Source organism: Equus asinus, chromosome 14 (assembly GCF_041296235.1).
Source record: "Equus asinus isolate D_3611 breed Donkey chromosome 14, EquAss-T2T_v2, whole genome shotgun sequence".
In the NCBI taxonomy this organism is placed as follows: domain Eukaryota; kingdom Metazoa; phylum Chordata; class Mammalia; order Perissodactyla; family Equidae; genus Equus; species Equus asinus.
Genome location: NC_091803.1, coordinates 17,113,894 through 17,135,949, shown reverse-complemented (window position 1 = coordinate 17,135,949; position 22,056 = coordinate 17,113,894). Strand labels below are relative to the sequence as shown.

Here is a 22,056-nt window from a genome sequence, read left to right as displayed (position 1 = left end):
AAGAGGTAAGAGAATTCCAGGTGGGGAACAGGTGTGTGCAAAGGCCCAGAGGCATACTGAAGAAACGTGTGAGATTCTCTGCGGTTGGTTGGAGCACAGCAGTATTATCTGGGGAGGTAGGGCGCCAGACAGGACAGGAGGCAGGACAGGATGGTGCAGAACCGCGGTCCCATTAAGGTCAAACCCCTAACATATAGGTTACGGCCACGGCCCTGCCCAGAGGACAAAGGTTCAAACCCCCCGGGAAACAGCCAGGGACCTGGCAGGGCCTCGCACCTCGCCCTGCCCACAGCACGTGCCGCCGCTCTCCCCGCACCGGGCCCAGCGTGCCGGCTGAGGGGACTCCCGGGGCGCCCAGGGAGGGACGCCCGGGGCGGGGTGCGCAGGCGCGCTGAGGCCTCGAGCCCCAAGGGGCGGGCGGGTGCGCGCGCTTCCTCGCGCACGCGCGCAGGGAGGGGGCGACGGCCGCGGTGACGCTGCTGCGGCGGGCGGGCGGCGGCGCGTGAGGCGCGCGATTTCCCGTCTTGGGAGCAGTGCCCCGGCCCCCGCCGCTCCTCCGCCGCCATGTCGGGCCGGTCGGTCCGGGCCGAGACCCGCAGCCGGGCCAAGGACGACATCAAGAAGGTGATGGCGGCCATCGAGAAAGTGCGGAAATGGTGAGGGGCCGGGGCTGAGGGCGCTGGCCGGGGTCGCCGGCCCAGACCCTGAGGAGCGCCGGACTGGCGGGCGGGGCGGGAGCCGACCGGCAGACGCTGGGGGGAGGGGGAGCCGGAGAAGGCGGGAGGAGGGTGCAGCTCGCGTCGACGTGAGGTCAGAGGGTGTGCCGGCCGCGACCAATCAGCGGGCCGCCCGGCTCGCGGGCCCGCCCACCTGCCCGCGGCCTCGCGCCGCCGGGAGGAGCCACCGGGTTTCGGCCGCCCTCCGGCCCGGGGTCTGGCTCCCACGCGCAGCCGGCCGCGGGCTTCGTCCCCACGCCGTTCCCCCGGCGTTTGGATCCCTTAGAGTCCCGAACTTCCCCTCGTAGTAGACTGGCATCTCTGAGTGTCTCCCGCGGGCCATACTGAGCGCTCCACGTACCACCTGGGCTGAGTTTGCGGCGAGGTTCTCTGTGCCCCCGTCTGCCGCGGGAGTAGGCGTGGTCGTCCAAATCGGAGCCCTCTCTTCCCCTCGTGCCGGCCCCCACGCGGCGCGCTGGGTCGGCGTCTTCTTAGGGGGCCCTGGAGCCGTGAGTAGGGTCGTCTACACCTGCCTCGTTTGGGACCGGCTCCCGGAACGTGCGTTGCCGGCGCCGGCTGTCCGCGCATCACGTTAGACTTTCACGGCCGCCGGTGTGCGCCACCTTCTTGGCTGCTTTTCTCTAGTTGGTTACTACTGCTGATTTCAGAGCCCGGGTGGGTGTTGGCTCCCTCCGGGGAGCCTACCGCAAGTCCTCCCGCTGCCAGCCCTCCACCCCGTTTGGGGGCATCGGTACCTTGGACTTGATTTGCGTGTTTACTTGTCCGTTTCCCTACAAGACCAAATTCCTTCTCTCTTTAAGGGCTTCATATATAGTTGGGACTCATAAATATTAATGAGTGATAAGTTATTAATGATTTTCCCCCTCCAAATCGAGTCGTCCTTGGGTTTTGGTGAAACCTAAGAATTGGCAGGCGTTTCTTTCTCTTCTGGCCATCTCTGCGGGGTCAGCAGCCTAGGCCAGAGGAGCATCCATCCTCTCTCAGCTGAAACTGTGTACCAGCCTCCCTGCCATCTCCCTGCCTCAGCTCCTGTTTGTTACCAGTCCGTCCATGTTGTACTGAGTGATTTCATTTTTCTCAAGTGTAAGTCTGCTCACAGCACTCCACTGCTTAGGCTAATGCTTTAGTGACCTCTTGCTCTCAGGAAAAAGACGGAAGATGGTCCTTCCTGCCTCAGCAGCCTAGCTCAAACCACCGTCTTTCCCAGGATGCCGGCCATCTTTCAGCGGGAGCCACACTACTGCTCTGCTGCCTGGCCTCCTCCCTCTACCCTCCCCTCCCCCTTGCCTGGTTAACTCCCAGCTCTGCTCAAAAGTTGCTTCCTCAAGGACACCTTTTAAGATCCCCAGTCTAAGTCAGGTCCTCTTCATAGAACTTTCCACAATTGTATTAAGTTGAATCGCATGACGTTTCTTGTATTTGACTTTGTAACCTACACTAAAGGCGATTTGATATGGGTAAACCTAACGGTTGAGTGGCTGTGAAGTGAGTTGGTTGATGTCTGCTTCCAGCTGGAGCGCAGGCTCTGTGAGGGTAGGGACTGTGCATCCTGTTCCCTGTGTGCCCAGGGCCTAGCGTATGGTCTTGAATATTAAATATTTGTTGAATAAATGAGGAAATGGAGTGGCTTATCCAGGAATTAATTCCAGTTTCCTAAGTCTTTAGTCCATTCTTCTTTTTGTTACATCACAGTCTCTGCATTTCTGTGAAATCATTATTTGCTGAACACCATCGGCAATAGCAACAGTAACAGCCATTACTCTTTTTTTTTTGCTTTTTTGTAACCTCAAATTTGGACATGAAACTTTCAGAAATCATGTTTCAAGCTCCCCAGCCCTACTTGTCCATAAGCTACTCCTCTGTTCGAGGATATCACTTGTCTTTCCACAGGAGAAAAAAACTACTCATTTTTTTAAAGCTTTATTTCAAAAGTAACTTCCTCTGTGAAATAAAGCCTTAAAACAGTCTTTCCGTGGCTCATCCTTCACCTCTTCCTGAAACCAACGTAAGGCTCGGTTCTGTTAGCTGCAAGCATCCTATCCCGCTCCTGCAATTATTGTTAAATGGAATCGTGGTTCAACCCAGAGTTCCACAGGAGTCACAGGAGTTCTCCACATTTCCGTGGTATATCCTAATCTTACTCTGTCTTTCAGCCTCCTTCTCACCTTCCCTGCCGCCTTCATGTGTTAGAATGATTTGCTTACCTACCTTTTGCATTCTTATGAGCTCCCAAGGTACGGACCATATCTTACATATCCTTTACCTCCCGCAGGGCCCTGTCTCATAGGGCTTTATGAGTATCAATGGAATTGAGTTAGTTTTTGGAAAATAAATGATGGCCGGGTCGATACCTGAGTGTGAAAATGTGCTGGTACTCTGTATTGGTGCAGTCTTTGAGGAACAAGGCTTTGGTACACTTTACGTAAGGAAAGGTGGTAAGCAGAGGCTTCAGAGTAAAGGAGCTTGGTAGAGAAGTCTTCTGGAAGGGGTGATTTTGCACTGAAAGTTAAGGTATGATTTGACAGAGAGGAAGTTTGGAAGGCGTTTAGGATTGAATGGTCTGCTGAAAAGTAGAAAAGCACAAGTTGTGAACAGAAAATCAATTCTATTATTTGTCAGTTCTAAGAAGTGTCTTTCTTTTAGGGAGAAAAAGTGGGTGACTGTGGGTGACACGTCCCTTAGGATATTTAAGTGGGTTCCTGTGACAGACAGCAAGGAGGTAAGTGTGGAAGAAAATCAAAACAACAAAAAGGTACCGTTTCCTTTTTTTCTTTCTTTGATCACCTCTTCATTTTAAAGGAATTTATTTCCCCAGAATTGCGTTGAAAATACTTGAAGGCACCCTCTGTCATTGGTCCACGCAAAGCCTCTCTCACTTTATTATTTTCCCCTTTGTTCCCTTTCCTTAACCCATTCCTCTTTTCCAGGGCTTGGCGAACTCCAGCCCAGGTGTGCCTGCTCCCTGTGATTGTCAGTATAGTTTGATGGGAACACAGCTATGCTCTTGGGTTTCCCTGTTGTCTGTGGCTGCTTTTGAGTTGTAATGGCAGAGTTGAGTAGTTGCCCTAGACCTAATGGTGGGCAAAGCCTAAAATATTTATTATCTGGCCCTGTGAGAAGAAGTTTGCTGACTCCTGTTCTTATCCACTTAGCTACCCACTGTAGTGTATTTTATGTGTTTATTAAGCATATATTCCTTTCTAATTCCTCTTCCCTGGGTTTATTTGGACACCTGTGTATTCTTGAAAAATACATAGGGTTGTTTCATGTTTGTATTTTTAAAAAATTTACTTCTATATATAGCTTTGTCCTATAAACCTCTATTTCTTCTCTTTTGTTCAGCGTTGTTTTTGAGAACTCTCTGTGTTTCTGTAATTGTAAATAGAGTTGTTAACCTTTGACCCTTGCATTGTATTCTCTTATCTGCAGCGACTACATTTATCTACACATTCCCTGGGTGATCAACACCCAGATTGTCTCCACTTTTTTTCTCCCTACCTATTTAAAAATATCTCAAATATAAAACACATATAGAAAAGTACATAAAATATAAGTGTACAGTAAAGTGAATAATTATAAAGCTAATACCCTTGTAAAAGCCACCCAGGTCAAAACGTTGAGCATTGCCAACTCCCGCAGAGGCCTCTCTTGGACTATTCCCAGCACCCCTGCCTCCTTTCTAGAGGAAATCACTGTCCTGCTTTTGCTTTTCTTACCACTTCTCTGGTCATTCGTAAACATTTGTCACCTTATATAAACAGCATCATGAAGTATCTATGTTTGTGTGTCTTGCTTTTTTGCTCAGCATTACATTTGTAAAATTCATCCGTTCGTCTTCGGAGCTGTTTGTGCCTTTTCCTTGCTGTATGGAATTTTATTACAGGACTGTACCGTGATTGATCTTTCCAACTCTCACGTGGATGGATATTTGGGGTGTTCCCAGTTTGGAGTAATAGGACCAGTGCTCCTGTGAACATTCTTATTCAGTATGTGGGTCAACATGTGCATGAGTTTTCCCAGGATATATTCCTAGGAGTGGAATTGCTGAGTCTTTGGTTATGTATATTTTGACCTATACCAGCTATTTCCCAAAATGATTGTACCAATTTATATTTCCACTAGAAATATGAGTTCTCATTGCTCCAATCCTCATCAGCAGTTGGCATTGTTGGACTCATATGTAAAGATGTCTCGTTGTGGTTTTAATTTGATGGCTAATTGTGTAATTACTAATGAGATTGAGCACCTTTTCGGTATTTATTAGCCTTTTGGATTTTGTCTTTTAGGAAGTGCCTGTTTAAGTCTATTTGGTTGTAGTCTTTTTCTTATGACTTACAGGAATTCTCTCTGTTCTGGACACAAATCTTTTATTGATTATACTTTCTGTATCTTTGCCCATTCCGTGGCTTGGCTTTGCACTCTGTTTATGCTGCCTTGAGTAACAGAACTTTTTAAATTTTAATGTAGACAAAATAATCTTTTTCTTTATAATTAGTACTTTTAAATGTCTTAAGAAATCTTTCACTTTTTGAGGCCACAAAGATATTCTTCCTGTAATCTTCTACAAGCTTATTATTCTGTAACTGTTTATAACACACCTGGAGTTGATTTTTGTATATTTTGAAGTAGAGGGCCCAATTTCATTTTTTTCCATGTGGATATGCATTTGTCCCAGAACCGTTTTTTGAAAAGACTATTCCTTTCCTCCTGCCCTGTAGAACCACCTTTGTCATATTTCAGGTGTCTGTCTATGGGTCTGTTTCTTTGTGTTGTCTCCAGCTTTTTACTAGCACAGATGACTGCAGTGGGCATCCCTTAAACCATTCTTCTTGAGGACTTGTGGGAGGTGTTCTCTGAACTGGATGCCCAGGAGTGGGATTGCTCTGTTACAGGGTGTACGTATGTAATTAGTTTTACTAAATGCTGCCAGATTTCTCTCCAGAACAGCTGCACCCATTTTTTTTTTTTTAAAGATTTTATTTTTTTCCTTTTTCTCCCCAAAGCCCCCTGGTACATAGTTGTATATTCTTCGTTGTGGGTCCTTCTAGTTGTGGCACGTGGGATGCTGCCTCAGCGTGGTTTGATGAGCAGTGCCATGTCTGCGCCCAGGATCCGAACCAACGAAACACTGGGCTGCCTGCAGCGGAGTGCACAAACTCAACCACTCGGCCACGGGGCCAGCCCCACAGCTGCACCCATTTTTGCAGTGCCTTTCACGTCTTTACCTTTCTGATTTGCATGGATTCTTTGATTGATATTTTAGATATAAAAAAACTGGTCAGTTTTGTACATGGCAGATGTCTTTGACATGTCACCTGTCTGATAACTTTGTCATAACGTCCTTTAATTTTTTTGTGTCAAATTAATGAATTTGTCCTTACATTTTTTACCTTTTGGGTCTTGTTTCTAAATTATTCTCTGTTCCATGGTCATTAAGGACTTCTGGGGCTGGCCTGGTTGCATAGTGGTTAAGTTCACATGCTCCACTTCAGCGTTTGGGGTTTGCTGGTTCGGATCCTGGGTGTGGACCTACACACTGCTCATTAAGCCATGCTATGGCAGCATCCCACATACAAAATCGAGGAAGACAGGCACGGATATTAGCTCAGGGACAATCTTCCTCAAACAAAAAGAGGAAGATTGGCATTGGATGTTAGCTCAGGGCCGATCTATCTCACCAAAAGAAAAAAAGAACTTCTGTATCTTCTGTTAGCTTTTCAGTTTTAACTTTCACATTTAGATGTTTAATCCATGTAGGTTTCTTGGGTTTTTTTCAATAGTGGAAATATGGATCTAATTTTCTTTAATACAGTGAGCCATTTCCCCAATATTGTTTATTAAGTAATCTATCCTTTCTCCACTGATTTGTGATGTCATCTCTGTTGTGTACCTGTTCCTATCTATATCTGTTTGAACTCTATATTCTGTTTTGTTTTATCTGTTCCTGCACTGGAGTGACTGTTTTATGTACTGTCAGTTTTTAGAATGGCTTAATGTCAAGTAGAGTGAGTTTTCTTTCTTGCTGTAAGTTTTTGGGAAGGTGGCCTTTATCAAAATAAAAAATTCCCTGGGATGGGGCTGGCCCGGTGGTGCAGCGGTTAAGTTCACATGTTCTGCTTTGGCGGCCCAGGGTTCACAGGTTCATATCTCGGGTGTGGACAGGGCACCATTTGGCAAGCCATGCTGTGGCAGACATCCACATATAAAGTGGAGGAACAGGGCCAGTTTTCCTCAGCAAAAAGAGGAGGATTGGCAGCAGATGTTAGGTCAGGGCTAATCTTCATCAAAAAAAAAAAAAAATTCCCGGGGGCTGGCCTGGCGGTGTGGTTGTTAAGTTCGCACACACTATTTCTGTGGCCCAGGGTTCACAGGTTCGGTTCCCGGGTATGGACCTAGCAGTGCTTGTCAAGCCATGCTGTAGCAGCATCCCACATACAATAGAGTAAGATTGGCACAGATGTTAGTGCAGTGACAATCTTCCTCAAGCAAAAACAGGAAGATTGGCAACAGATGTTAGCTCAGGGCCAGTCTTCCTCAACAAAATAAATAAGTAAGTAAATAATTCCTTTTTTTTAGTTTTCTAAGATTTATTCAATTTTATGAATAGGTGTTGGTCTTTATCCAGCTGCTTTTCCTGTATTTACTGAAATGTTCATGTGATTTTCCTTCTCTAATCAATAATCTATTAATATGGGGAATTATATTAATAAAGTTTCTGATGGTGAACCATTCTTTGATCCTAAGACAAATTCTATGTGGACATGCTTTGTTTTTGTTGGTTTTTGACACTTTTTTTAATACAATATTGCATTCAATTCACAAATATTTCATTTAAGATTTTGCATCTGTTCATTAGTACAATTGGTCTGTAACTTTCTTTTCTTATGCTGTCTTTACGTTGATTTGGTATTAAGATTACACCAGCCTCCTAAAACAAATTAGGCAATTTCTCTTCTTTTTTGATTTCTGGAACAACTGGTTTAAAATGAGAAAGTTTAATGGAACTCACTTTTACTCCTGTCTGAGTTTTTGGTGGGGGGAGTACAGTGGCTTTAATGGTAATTGATGTATTTAGGTTTTCTCTTTTTTTTGATACTTGTTTTGCTCTTTTATGTATTTTCCAGAAATTTCCCCACTTCACGTGTGCCATTGGTTCTTTAATAGAGGGCAGTGCTGGGTCTTCCCCACTTTCCCTGCCTCCCCAGGAGCGTTTAGAAATGAGGCAGGGTGTTTCTTCATTGGCCAGTGATGCTGAACTGTTGGCAGTGTGTCATTCAGTCCTGTGCAGTGAACAGTTAATTGGCCTGTCCGGAATGTCGGCAGTACCCCTGCTGAAGAACGCTGGTCAGAGCTTCACGTGTACTGATACATAGTTACTTATCATATTCTTTTGTACTTTGAAGTCCCTGTTATATTGGTAATTATTTTGCTGTTTTCACATTTGTTATTTGCATTTTTTTTCCTCAATGTGATCTGTCTTGTCACCTCTTCTAAAATCTTTATGAAAAATCATCTTGTAATTTTGTCAGTCTTTTGTTTGCTATTTCATTAGTTTTTACCATCATTTCCCTTTTTTGTGTTTTATTAGATTAACTCTGTTGTTTTCCTAGCTTCTTGTATTGAACACTTAGATCTTTTTTCTAGTTTTTCTTGTTTTTGAAATACATTTCACTTCTTTAGTAGTTTCCCATAACTTTTGACATATATGAATGTCAAAATATCATTGATGGTATCATCAGCTAAATTTTTTGTAAGTTCCTCTTTGGTTTCCTCTTTAACCCAAAGATTATTTGATAGAAAGATTTTTAGTTTCTAGATATGTGAGGTTTTTTTAGCTATCCTTTTAAAATTGGTACTCTGTTTTATTAAATTGGTAGGATATTAGTTCCTTGGGATTAGTGGGACTTTTTTTGTGACCTAGTTCATGATTTATTTTTGGACCATTTACTTGTGATTAAAACAAATATACTCTTAGGTATGAAATGAAACAATTGAATCATTTATCATGATATCCAAATCTTCTGTATCTTTGCTTTTTTTTGTATGTTTTTTTCTATATGTTTCTGAGACGAGTGTGTGAAATTGTGCGTTTGTTTGCTTCTTTGTGGCTAAGTCAATTTTGACTTTATGTCGTTGACACTCTGTTTTTGATGTGTGTATGTTTATGTCATGGTTGTTATATCATCTTGATCTGTCATTCCTCTTACCAGTGTATAATGTCTCTCTTTGTCCCTTATGTCCACCTCTTTTTGGCCTCAGATTCTATGTTGTCTGGTATTATAATTTCTACCCTGTCTTCTTTTGATTTATATTTGACTGCTATGTCTTCTAATTCAGTTTTTCCCCCCTTTTCACATTTTCTGCTTTTTGGGCACATTAGGATTAGGTTTAGCTGTGGGTGACAGAAAACTCAAAATGACAGTGGTTTAAGAAAGAAGTTTAGGGGCTGGCCCAGTGACATAGTGGTTAAGTTCACACGCTCTGCTTTGGTGGCCCGAGGTTCGCGGGTTCAGATCCCCAACACAGACCTAGCACCGCTCGTCAAGCCCTGCTGTGGTGGCATCCCACATAAAATAGAGGAAGGTTAGAACAGATGTTAGCTCAGTGACGATCTTCCTCAAGCAAGAAGAGGAGGGTTGGCAACAGATGTTAGCTCAGGGTCAGTCTTCCTCACAACAAAAAGAAGTTTATTTTGTTCTTTTTCTTAGAGGAACAGAAGTGTACAGTCCAGGGCTGGTGTGATGGTTCTGCTCTAAGAGACCCAGGTTTCTTCCAACCTTTCTACTCCTTTTTTTTAAATTTAATCTTTCAGAGAGTAATGACTATTCATGTTACTTTATTTTTAATTATGGTAAAATACATATACCATAAAATTTACCCTCTTAACTATTTTTTAATTTTTCTGCCTCTTGTTCCCCCCAAAGCCCCCCAGTCCACAGTTGTATATCCTAGTTGTAGGTCCTCTGGTTGTGCTGTGTGGGACGCCGCCTCAGCATGGCCTGATGAGCAGTGCCATGTCCGTGCCTGGGGTCTGAACTGGCAAAACCCTGGGCTGCTGAAGTGGAGCGTGCCATCGTAACCACTCGGCTATGGGGCCGGTCCCTAACCATTTATTAAGTGTACAGTTCAGTGGTGTTAGCTACGTTGACCTTGTTGTGCAGCCAATCTCCAGAACTCTTCATCTTGCAAAACTAAAACTCTTTACTCATTGACAGCTCCTCATTCCGTTGCTCCATTTGTTTTTTCTGAACCCCCTTCCTTCTGCTTCATTTTTGACCTTGTATTCCAAGGTTGAGCCATTCATTCAACACATTCGGGTTGCAGGCAGCAGGAGAAGTGGAAGGACGGGCAAATAGTATTTTCGTGAATTTAAGGAGTTTTCTAGAATTCAGTTCAGGATATATACACTCACTGTATGTGCTCATAATAGCTCGTGGCTCGCCTAGTGGCCAGGAAGGCTGGGAAAATGTGACCACCTAAAAATTTCATTAATATAGACAAGAATTTCTGCCATGATACACTTTCTTTTTTTCTCTCTCTTCACCTCATGATGACTAGACAAATTTTCTTATGATTTGAAAGTTCTGCATTCTACTTTTGTTTTTCTATTCGCTACCTCTAACTTAGTAAAACTTATACTTATTATTTATCCCTATCAATGTATAAAGCTTATCCAAATCTGTGTTTTCCCTCTGAACCTGATAACACTCATAACACATTTTAATTAACTCTGGTCTCTGCCCCTTCCCACGTCCATCCTTACGCTGTCCTTAGTTTTGACTAGGATTTCAGTTCAGATATTTCAGTTGTTACAGATATATCTTGTTTTAGTCATTGTTTAATTAGACAAAATAAACATTACTAAGTATTTACTATCCCTTTATGCCTATTTGTTATTGCTTTCTCCTGGATTCGTTTCTCTTCTTGCTGGAATACATCCTTCAAGAGTTTTGTCAAAGGGGGCTTTTGTGGAGAAAACTTTCTGAAAATATCTTTGTTTTACTTTCACGTTTAATCATTTTACCTGTATATGAAATTCTAAGTTCAAAATTATATTTTCTAGAGGCCGGCCCCATGGCCGAGTGGTTGAGTTTATGCGCTCTGCTTCAGCGGTCCAGGGTTTTGCCAGTTCGGTTCCTGGGTGCAGACATGGCACCGCTCATCAGGCCATGCTGAGGTGGCATCCCATATGCCACAACTAGAAGGACGCACAACTAGAAATACACAACTATGTACTGGGGGGCTTTGGGGAGAAAGAGAAGGAAAAAAAAGGAAGATTGGCAACAGATGTTAGCTTGAATGCCAATCTTAAAAAAAAAATTATATTTTCTGTCAGCATTTTGAAACTATTGCTCAGCTGTTGTGCTTCTTGTGTTGCTGTTGAGACTCTGCTGTCAGTCTAATTCTGGATTCTTTATAGGTGATCCTCTTGTATTCCTGGAAACTTTTAGACTACTTCTCTATCTTTGATCTAGAACTTTTGTAAGAATATCCTGTGATGTTCACGTCTAGCTTCTTTGTTTCTTAGCTTTCTCTCATTTGTTTCATCTCTTTGTTCTTTCCTCATATATTCTGATTTCTCAGCCTAGTTTTTGCGATTACTCTTTTCTTCAGCTGTATCTATATCTACTACTAAACTCACTCAGGTTTTATTTTGAACAATTAGATTATTCATGCCAAATTTCCTTAATTGATTCTTCTTCAAAACAGCTTTCCACTATCATCCTTATCTTTCTGAGGAGACTTGCCATGTTTTATTTAAATTCTTCTGTCTCATTAGTCTGCTGCTTCTGGTATACCTTGTTCTGTTTATTGTCTTTCATGGTGCTAATTTCCCTCTAATGTCTGGTTCGCTTTTTCTGTGCACTCATCTCTTACTCCCTCTGAGCTGCCTTGGCTAGTAATATGTAACTGAAGGGAGGATGTAAGCCTAAACTCTGGTTGCCCTCCTCTAAATGAATTCAGAGAATGGGGTTAGCCTCAGGGTTCAGCCTTTCCCATTCTCCCTCTCCTATCCTCCCCTGCCTGCCAGGGAACTCCCAAGTACTGGTCTTACACGTGCTACCTTTATCTGGGAGCAGCCACCCTTCCTGGTCATTGCCAAGCCCAAGGAGCTGGTGGATGAAAGTTGGGGGGGCTCTGGAGCCCCCCTTTATTCTTCATCCAGCCCTGGCTCCGCTGGTGCCATTACCCAAAGGTTGGACAGTTAAATCTCTTGGGTAGTGTGTGTATATTTGGGGGAAGGACAGTGCTGGAAAGTCTCCCTCAACCGACTTCTCACATAATAAGCCCCTGGCCCTTTCCTATTTCAAATTCTCCCTGCCCAGGGCTCAGGTCCCTTTGTCTCTCCCAAGGGCTTCTCACAGTGTTTGTGTTGATTTCTGAGCTGGGCACTGAGGTCCATCAGTTTATCCACCCTCCAGTGGTCCATGGTAGTGTGCCATCTCCTAAGGTACTAGCATAGACCTATTAGATTGGGAAAAATGGAAAATGGTGATCAAATTGGTAAGGAAAAAATGTGAAGGATACAAGGGAGTGGGACCCTGCTGATGGAAGAGTAAATTGGTGCAAACTTTCTACAGGTTAAGTGGATCATATATGTATGTTTACAAGCTTTCAGTGATGGATGTATTAATTGACTGGATGATAAGAATCCTTTCACAATGGATATGTGTATCAAATCACCACAGCATACACTTTAAGTGTCTTACAATTTTATTTGTCAAGTATACCTCAATAAAGCCGAGAGGGAAAAAAAGCTTTCAAAATATTTATCCCTTTGATCTAGACGTGTTACCTCGAGGAATTTATCTTAAGGAGATAATCATGATGTGTGCAAGGTACATCTATGGTGTTGAGCATTAGAATATTGTTTGTTGTATTTATAAATTGCAAGCAAAATAAAGATCTTATTGTAGAGAATTCATTAAGTTATTGTGTACCTGTATCTTGTAAAGGTTTGTAACCATTAGAAAAGATATGTAGAAGATTACTCAGTGGCATATGAAGATGTTTTTAATGTGGTGAAGGGGAAAAGGGAAGCAAGCTATAATACTGCATCATGATCCATTTTTATACAGATATCTGTATAGATTGTCTCTGGTTGTGTGGGCGGTTTTCATTTCTTTTTCTGTATTTTCAGCATTTCCTATAATGAATTACGTATTTTACCTGAACACAGAACATTAAAATAAAGATAAGTCAGAGATCAGAAAAAGAAAATGGTAAAGCCAAATGTTGGCATGACTCTTAGTGAAACTAGTACATCAAATATATTGCCATCATCCTTTAGAGAGTGGTGAGGTACAGTGTTTTACAAGAAAAATAATGTTTATACTTTTTGATCTAGAAGGAATATTCTTTTCTGAATTTATTCAAATAAAATAATCCAGGAAGAAGTAGAAGTTGAGCAATGGGGCTTTATTCCTAGTAGCAATAAATAAACACAATCCTAAATAAATTAAAGTTAAATGCCCCGTAGTTGAGAAGTGATTGAGTGTATTATGTTGTATGGAATGTTATGCAGCTGTTAAAAATCATGTTTATGTAGCTTGTGTAGTAAAATGGTGAAGTGTTATTACATTAAAATTATGTCTGCATGTGAAAGAATGAAGGGAAGGACATGCATAAATGTGTACAGTTGGTTTATTACAGAGGTAGGATTGTAAATTGTAATGCTAGAATGATGCATGTACAATAAATAGACATGTATTAAAGGTATGAATTAGTAATTTTTTTTTCCACCCCAGTACATAGTTGTATATTCTAGTCATAGGTCCTTCTAGTTTTGTATAAGCTGCCTCCACAGCATGGCTACTGACAGATGAGTGGTGTGGTTCCACACCCAAAACTGAATCCAGGTCACTGAAGCAGAGCGTACCGAACTTTAACCACTAGGCCATCAGGGCTGGCCCATGAATTAGGAAATCTGAGATTACCCAGATTTGAACGTTTTGCCTTTTGGGATGGTCTCATTTGCAAATGCTTAGATTATGTCCTTTCCCGGGTTGTTTGTTGCAAGTTAGTGCTTACCTTCCCACTGTGGTTCCCCTACATGTGTAACCTGCAACCTGCTTGAAGGAAATAATATTACAGGCAAAGGTGGACACGGGGTGATCATTTTGAATGGATGGGGTTGATTGGTCAGGAATAGAGCCAGCAGGGGCCCGTTTGTCCTGTCACTGCTTGCATTACGTATAAAGTGACTCCTTCCTTTGTCCAGTTAGAGGGCTGTTCTTTCACTTTTTTTTCCTGCTGTGGTACTAAAACAGGAATCTTTCTCAAAGGGGTATTTCATGTTTCTCACCCATCGACATAGTGAAAGGTTGGATAGAGCATTCTGATCAGGGCAGAAAGAAAGAGTACCACAGGGAGCTCGAGTAGAAGCTATGTCACTGCCTCTCACTTTTGAGTCATCATATTAGTTCTGGAAGGGTTCAGTTTATAGATAGAGACACTGAGGCTTGGGGGCACTTTGTCCAGGATTCTATTGTTCCTTGCGTCCTGGATTCTCAAACTGCTCTCATTATTCCTCTTCAGTCCTAATCCAGACGTCTGTGGTGTCTCAGCACCCTTCTCCCTCTCTGTGAATCTCCTGCTTGGCTCTGTCATATTCCTCTTTTTTTCCTTTTCTAGAAAGAAAAGTCAAAATCGAACAGTTCAGCAGCCCGGGAACCTAATGGCTTTCCCTCTGATGCCTCAGCCAATTCCTCTCTCCTTCTTGAATTCCAGGGTGAGTTGCATCCGTATGTCTTCCTTGCAGGAAAATGAAAACTTAGAGGAACCAATTAATAATAAGAGGAATAGTTGTATGGATCATTTTAGTGCCTACTATTTTGCTGGTATCTTGCTAGGCACTTTACATAAGTCTTTTCATTTAAACCTTACAATAACCCTGCAAGATAGATGATAATATCCTCAGTTTCCATTTAAGGAAACCTAGGCCTAGAGAGGTGAAGTTACAGATTGAAAGTCACGTAACTAGTGAGTGACAGACCTTGTGTTAGGTCCTGGTTTTCTGGATCAGAAGCTCTTTTCTTTAGACTGTATATTATAATAGCGCCTTAGAGGAGGCCACACAAAGCCGGGGCACCTGCTGTCCACTGTGAGCACAGGTTGTGCTCCTCAGCCATCTCAGTGAACGTCCTGCCTGTGTCAGCGCTGCCGGCCTCATACCACCTTTCACGCCGACGTGGCAGTTACTGTTTTGGAAGCACTTTCACTTCAGTTTCTCATTTGTATCCTTACATCAGCCTGTGATGTAAACCAGGCAGTTATCATTATCCCTATTTAAGGAAACTGATGTTCGGGGGAGAAAAGTGTTTGCCTAAGCTCAAAAGTGATGGAGCTTTATTCTTTTTATAATAAAATGCTACTTCCACCTAGTGTAGAAGGTAGTGGTCTTGTAGGAGGAAAGACTAGAAAGGACTTACAGTTGTCTCTTTGAAGCTAGACTGAGAGCCTGCAGGTAGCCCCTTCCCACCTTCCCCCGGCCCCCAAGGTCAGGGTGATACAGGAAGGAGAAAAGGTTCTCTAGCTGTGTGGAGGGTGTTCACAATCATAAGGTTCTGGGAGAGGTAGGAGGCTTCGTTTCCTCAGTCTGGCCACCATCTCATCCTTTTCACGAGTGAACATTTAATGAACCCCTACTGTGTGCCAGGTGCTGTGTAGTGCACTGGAGATTCAAAGACCAGTCAGGCACAGAGCCTTCCTGCACAGAGTATAGTGGAAGGAAACTGGTGTGTAAAATAAATGCAGGTGTACACAGGATACAACAGGAGCAGAAATGACAGGATGGTCATTTCCACCTAAGGGAGCCTGGGACGCAGGGCTCTGTGGAGGAGGTGATGCTTGAGCTGAATGTTGGCATGTATGGGGCTTTTCAGAAAGCCTGGACAGAGCGCGTCATACCAGACATCTGTGCACGCAGCATCTTTTAGGTCAGGGTCCAGCTTGGCTCGAGCCAAGGGTGTGTATAGAAGAACGCAGGCAGTGAATGAGCCTAGAGGTCAGAAGGGACTTTGTAGGTCGTGATAGGGCCATCTCATGCCTGCCTGGAGAAGCACTGGAGTTTGAATTTATCCTTTAGGCAGCAGGGAACTGTCGAAGGATTTAGAAAGGTCACTGTGGCAGTGGTGTGAAGTACAGTTGGGAGTGCATGAGACTGAGGAAGGGCAGTCAGTGGCTGTTGCAGGAGGCAGGCCCGAGATAATGAGGCCTGACCCAAGGCAGTAGGAGAGGAAGGAACGAACGCAAGTGCTGTCAGAGCAGTAGGGTAGAGCAGATCTGGTGGCTGGCCGCTGGAGATGAGGGAGAGGAAGGAGTCCTTGACTCCTGTGTTTTTAACTTAGGTGGTGACTATGCATTCAGACAGAGCTTTCCAGGTGGGAATCCCTTGATCCTCGAGGCACTCGGGTGGAGCCTGGGCAGCTAAAGAGCTGACCACCACCACACACCACCACCCTCCTTCAGATGGCCAAGAGTACCAGGCAGATTTGATCATTTTCTACTCATCTTGTGTTGTGTGGAAGGTTGAGAGGCACAGCTATGTCCCTCCTTTCCGCTGGACAGTGAGAAAACACCAGGTCCAATCTATAATTGGCAGGTAATAAAGAAGGGATTAATAAGCAGATCCTGATCTTCCTGAAATACAGATGTTGTATACACTTAAAGATTCTGGCTGCATCTGGTGCTTAGAAATACGTTGTGAAATAGAAAATGCTGAATTAGTTGATACAGACTCTGTTGATAATGTGCAGTGTGTAGAAGCCCCGTAAGTGCTGCCTTCGGCTCAAGGGGTGTCTGCAGTGATCCTGGTACCCTTTGGTGTCTGTGGCTGCCTAAGGAGACACCAGGCCCCTGGTTCTGTACTGAGTTACTCTCAAGGAAAGTGACCACCCTCAGCTGTTGCCTTTGTGTCATGTTTGGTTTTCAGATGAAAACAGCAATCAGAGTTCTGTGTCCGACGTCTATCAACTCAAGGTGGACAGCAGCACCAACTCGAGCCCCAGCCCCCAGCAGAGCGAGTCCCTGAGCCCCGCACACACCTCTGACTTCCGCACAGACGACTCCCAGCCCCCTACTCTGGGCCAGGAGATCCTTGAGGGTGAGTCTCAGTTGACCCCGGATGAGCATCTTGGAGGGACCTTGCCTCTTGCTCTTGATGCTTCTCTTTAAAGTAAGAGGTTAGAGGAGGTGCCTCAAAGCCTGGCAGTCTCAAGCCATTTGTTAGCAGTTTGGGCTGTTTTGAGGAATGGTTGCATTTTCTCCTTTCACAGAATAAAGGAATCAGGTACTCTTCATATTTGATGCCTGGGATAAGTCCCTCAAAAACCCTATGAAATGGCAGCTATTGTCTCATTTTACAGATGAGGAATTGGAGTCTTAGAGAGGTTAAATTGCTTGTCCAAGATCACGGAGCTAGTGAGTGGTGGAACTGGTTGTCTCCAATTGCATTCCGTCTAACTTCGGAGTTGATGCACTTTGCGTTATGTCTTACGAGTTTCTTATAATATATGTGGCTTCTCCGGCCAGTGTTGCCTCTTCGCCACGGCGCCTCCACATAGCTGGGAGGAAAGCTCCCCCAGCCTGAGGCAGAGATTCCACAGGCGTCTCCCTCAGGAGGCCCCGCAGTGACGCTGACCTTGCTGCCTTTTCAGAGCCCTCCCTGCCCGCCTCAGAAGTTGCTGATGAACCTCCCACCCTCACAAAGGAAGAACCAGTTCCACTAGAGACGCAGGTAAGGAGGCACTGTGGGTTTCCCAGTGTCTAGGAAGAAAGTAAGGGCTCTGCTGATGTGAAAGGATCTGCGGCGGCGAGTGTGCTGTAGTAGGGTGGGGAAGCAGCAAGGGGAACTGGTGTCTCCAGGTTAGAAGGTAGGAGAAGAAGTTTGGTTATCTGCGAGCAGTTGGGAGTGGGCTTCAAGGTTGTAATTAGGGTGGATGGGGAGGTTCTGGTCCAGAGGGGTGGCCCTATAATTTCATTCTCTGGCTGCTCCTAGATTGCTGAGGAAGAGGAAGACTCAGGTGCTCCGCCCCTGAAACGCTTTTGTGTGGACCAACCTGCTGTGCCGCAGACAACGTCAGAAAGCTAGCACCATCCTGTGCCCTTCACCTCCTGACCCCCTGCCTCTATTTATTGCATTCTGGTTCTGGCCGTGCTGTGTTGCTGGGGTAAGGGCAAGCCCTGGGGCCCAGAGCCTGCACATAGGAACCTTCTGGGCTGGAAGGCCGACACTGGACTTGGGTGGTAGCGTCATCTTCCTGTCCCTGGCATCTGTGTCTGCTTGCTCTTGGGAAGAGGAGCACTCATGTCCTTTTTCCACCTCAAGTAGGCTGGAGGTTCAGCCATCCCAAGCTTCATCTGTCACCTCCAGCTAGCAGTCTCTGCTCTAGAACCTCTGGATGGAGCTGCTGGCGCTTCTACAAGAGGAAGGAGATGTGGAAGGCGCCCTCTAGAGAAGAGAGGGCTTAGGGCTACTTGAACTTGAATGGAGATTGTAGATTCATGGACTTTCCCTGGGGCTAGGGGCCCTGTAGGCTGCTGTTGAAGGCCTGGGTAGAGATTTTGGAGGGAAGGGCTTTTCTCTACAGGAGGGCAGAAAAGTCCATATAGATTTCTTGCTGTCCTGGCGCTTCTGCCCATTCCTGAGGTTATCCTGCCTCTCGTGGGCTGTCTAGCTGCTGACAGTTCTTTGTCCCTTACCGTAACCATCCCCTTCCCCCAACACACACACATGCACACATGCAGCCTTCCCTGTTTTCAACTGCACATTTCATTCCGGCCTCCCCTGCCTCCTGCCACAAACTCCCCCAGCAAGAATTTGAGGTTCTGACAACAATACCCATCCCCCACAGTACTCCTTCAGCTCAGACTTTCTAGAAAGTTCCCTTTTCTTTGAAATCTGCATGTTTAATTGAACTTTATGATTTTATTTTTTGTTTCAAAAATTTAAGAAAATGGAAATGGGCAACAGTGAGTGAAGACATATTTTAGCACTGAATAGAATATTTTTAAAATTAAACTATTTGAAATATGTCTTGTTGGTATCTGAGTGCTTCATTCTGGAAGATTGTGGGGGCAGGGGCTGGGGGGTGGTGGCTGAGTGCTTATGAAGTCGCTGGGGGCTGGGCCCTGTCAATTCTCTTACTCCCACAAAGTGACTTTCTGATGAAAATGATTTGGAGACTCCCTTGGAAGTTGTCATGTAGTTTGAACTATACTTCTGTCCCTGTGTTGCTGAATGCACCCACTGGACATGTTTTCCTCAGCTCCAGGTCCTTGGGAGGCATTCATGAATTCTTTCTTATTTTTTTACTTATTTTTTTATTATGGTAAAATACACACAATGTAGAATTTACCATTGTAACTACTTCCGAGTGTACAGTTCAGTGGCGCTAAATACATTCATGATAGTGCGCAATCATCACCAGTGTCTAGCTCCAAACTTTTGATAGTAAAAAAGAAAGAGAAACACAAACTCCATACCCATTAAGTGCTCAGTCCCCATTGGCTCCTCCCTTGAGGCCCTGGCAGTCACAAATCTGTTTTCTGTCCTGAGTTCCTTTTTGCTCCTGATTCCTAGGAAAAACAACAGAGTCATGGTTGAAAAGAATTCTACATTGTATATGTTCAAGAATTTCATTTCAGTATTCCCTAAAATGATTCCTCTCATTTCTTTCTTTTTTTTTTTTTGAGCAAGTTTAGCCCTGAGCTAACTACTGCCAATCCCCCTCTTTTTGCTGAGGAAGACTGGCCCTGAGCTAACATCTATGCCCATCTTCCTCAACTTTATATCTGGGACACCTGCCACAGCATGGCTTTTGCCAAGCGGTGCCACACCCGCAGCACCCAGGATCCTAACCGGTGAACCCCAGGCTACCGAGAAGTGGAACGTATGAACTGAACCACTGTGCCACCCAGCCGGCCCCTCTCATTTCTCTTAGAGGCTCCAGGTGTCACGGCGAAGTCAAGAATCCAAGTTCTGCTGCCCTGTTTTGTCATCCCTAGTTTGCTTTTCCTTGAAAGTTTTAACGGGCTGACCTGTTGGTATAGCGGTTAAGTTCACATGCTCTGCTTCAGCAGCCTTGGATTCGTAGGTTCAGATCCTGGGTGTGGAGCTAGCACCACTTCTGAAGCCACACTGTGGTGGCATCCCACGTAAAATAGATGACAACTGGCAACAGATGTTAGCTCAGGGCCCATCTTCCTCACCAGAAAAAAAAAATAACATGTACTATCAAGTTGTCAAATGAATTTCACAGATACTGGAGTTGTATGTGGTACATAAAATAAGCATGTTTTAATGTGTTTAAACAAAGGAAATTATTGAAAGTATAATGACTAAGAGACCATAAAAATGACCAGGCAGATTTGGAAAAGGACCAAATAGAGTTTCTATAAATGAAAAACAGAATTATTGGAATCAAGTGTCACAAAAGGTACGCAGGAGGGAAAACTAACAAGAGGAGATAGCAGTTGGCATTCGTGGTTACTTTGTGACTAGGTGCTGGGACTTGGCACACAGGAGCCTAGTAGGCCGGCTAAGGAGCTAGACCTCTACACAGCCACTAGAGAATAGTAGTAAGTGCTGGACCAGAGGCCACAACGGAATATAGAGGATGATGAAAAAGGTGCACTAGAAACCATTTTCTTCTTTCGTTGACTTCTACTTTAACACCACTTCATTGATATTCTAAGGGATTCAGGCTAGCAGTCTCCACCATCATCTGAGGATCTTGATAGGGTAAGTTTTAGGAGGATGAGAAGGAAAAGAGAAGAGGAAAAGTCAGGAGATGATCGCAAGTGATTCGCAAATAGCTTGTAAATGCCCTCTGGGGAGTGGTAGGCCCAATGTGTAGGCACGTTTGAATTACTAAGAAAAATACATGAGTGGCTTGCCCATGGTCTAGTGGTTAAGTTCGGTGCTCCACTTTCACAGCACAGGTGCAGATCCTGTGTGTGGACCTACACCACTCGTCAGCCGTGCTGTGGCAGTGACCCACATGTAAAGTGGAGGAAGATTGGCACAGATGTTAGCTCAGGACTAATATTCCTCAAGCAAAAAAAAAAAAAAAATACACATGAGCCTGCTAACTCAATTCATTGAATATGAGTAAGCACTAAAGAAGATCAATAGAGCTTGAGGGATTTTGCCCAAGAGAATTTTGGAATATGCAAAAGGTGAGTGCATGGGAGGATTTTCATGCCCAAGTCACTCACCGTCTTGGAAAGTAGCATTCATTTATTTTACAAATATTTGTTGAGAACCTTCTGGGTTCTCTGTAAAGTACAACTGGTAGACGTGTGGTCTCCACCTTTCAGGAGCTGATGGTCTGGTGAGAAAGAGAAGGTAGACGGGAGTGTGTGCTGGGAGGTGGAGAGGGTGGAGTGTGTCAGCGTCCAGGGGAGAATCTGGGGGGACTCGAGGTCAGAGAAGGTTTATGGAAGAGGTGGCATTTGAGGCTGGGCCCTGGAATACCTGTGTGGTATTAGGAGAGACTCCTCGGGGCAGGTTTGCACGAGCTAACAATGCTAGGCCGTGAAGCCCAGGGTTGTGTGGGGAGTAACCAGGGAATTGAGTTTCCATTTTCTCCAACTTTTTATTTTGGGAATTTTCAAACTACAGAAAGTTGAGAGAATAGTTCAATAAACTATGTGTACCCTTCACACAGATTCACCAATGATTAACATTTTGCTGTATTTGTTCTATATCTCAATACACGTTTTTCTTTTTCTTTCTTTTTTTTTTTTTTTTTGAGGAAGATTAGCCCTGAGCTAACTGCTGCCAATCCTCCTCTTTTTGCTGAGGAAGACTGGCCCTGAGCTAACATCTGTGCCCATCTTCCTCTGCTTTATGTGGGACGGCTGCCACAGCATGGTTTGCCAAGCGGTGCCATGTCCACACCTGGGATCCAACCAACGAATGCCGGGCCGCCGAAGCGGAACGTGTGCATTTAACTGCTGTGCCACCAGGCCAGCCCCTGGTTTTTTTTTTCTGAATTATTTGAAAATAGGTTGTTGTCATTCTGACACTTTAGCCCAAAATACTTGAGCTTGTATCTCCTAAGTACAAGGACATTTCCCATCATGACCAGAGTATCGTTATCATATGTTAAATAATATTATTTAACACGAACATATTCAGATTTCCCCAATTGTCCCAATAAGGTACTTTATAGTAGTTCCTCTCACCCCCTAGATCCAGGATCTAATCTGGGGTCTCACATTGCATGTAGTTCTCATGTCTCTTTAGTCTCCTTTTAGAATCTTTTTTGGGAGGTGAGTGTCTTTCATGTCATTGATATTTTTCAAGCATCCA

The 22,056-nt window shown here is 44.3% G+C and overlaps 1 protein-coding gene across 1 annotated transcript; it reads left to right on the top strand.

Annotated features, from left to right (window-relative positions):
• Nucleotides 1–393: 393 nt before the first annotated feature.
• On the top strand, nucleotides 394–18,773 carry BCL7B (BAF chromatin remodeling complex subunit BCL7B). The gene is made up of 6 exons (XM_014850443.3): nucleotides 394–656; nucleotides 3,381–3,456; nucleotides 14,373–14,469; nucleotides 16,672–16,842; nucleotides 17,396–17,475; nucleotides 17,737–18,773. Exons 1-6 carry the CDS (start codon nucleotides 565–567, stop codon nucleotides 17,827–17,829), a joined length of 609 nt encoding a protein of 202 aa, XP_014705929.1. The 5' UTR covers nucleotides 394–564; the 3' UTR covers nucleotides 17,830–18,773.
• Nucleotides 18,774–22,056: the final 3,283 nt, after the last annotated feature.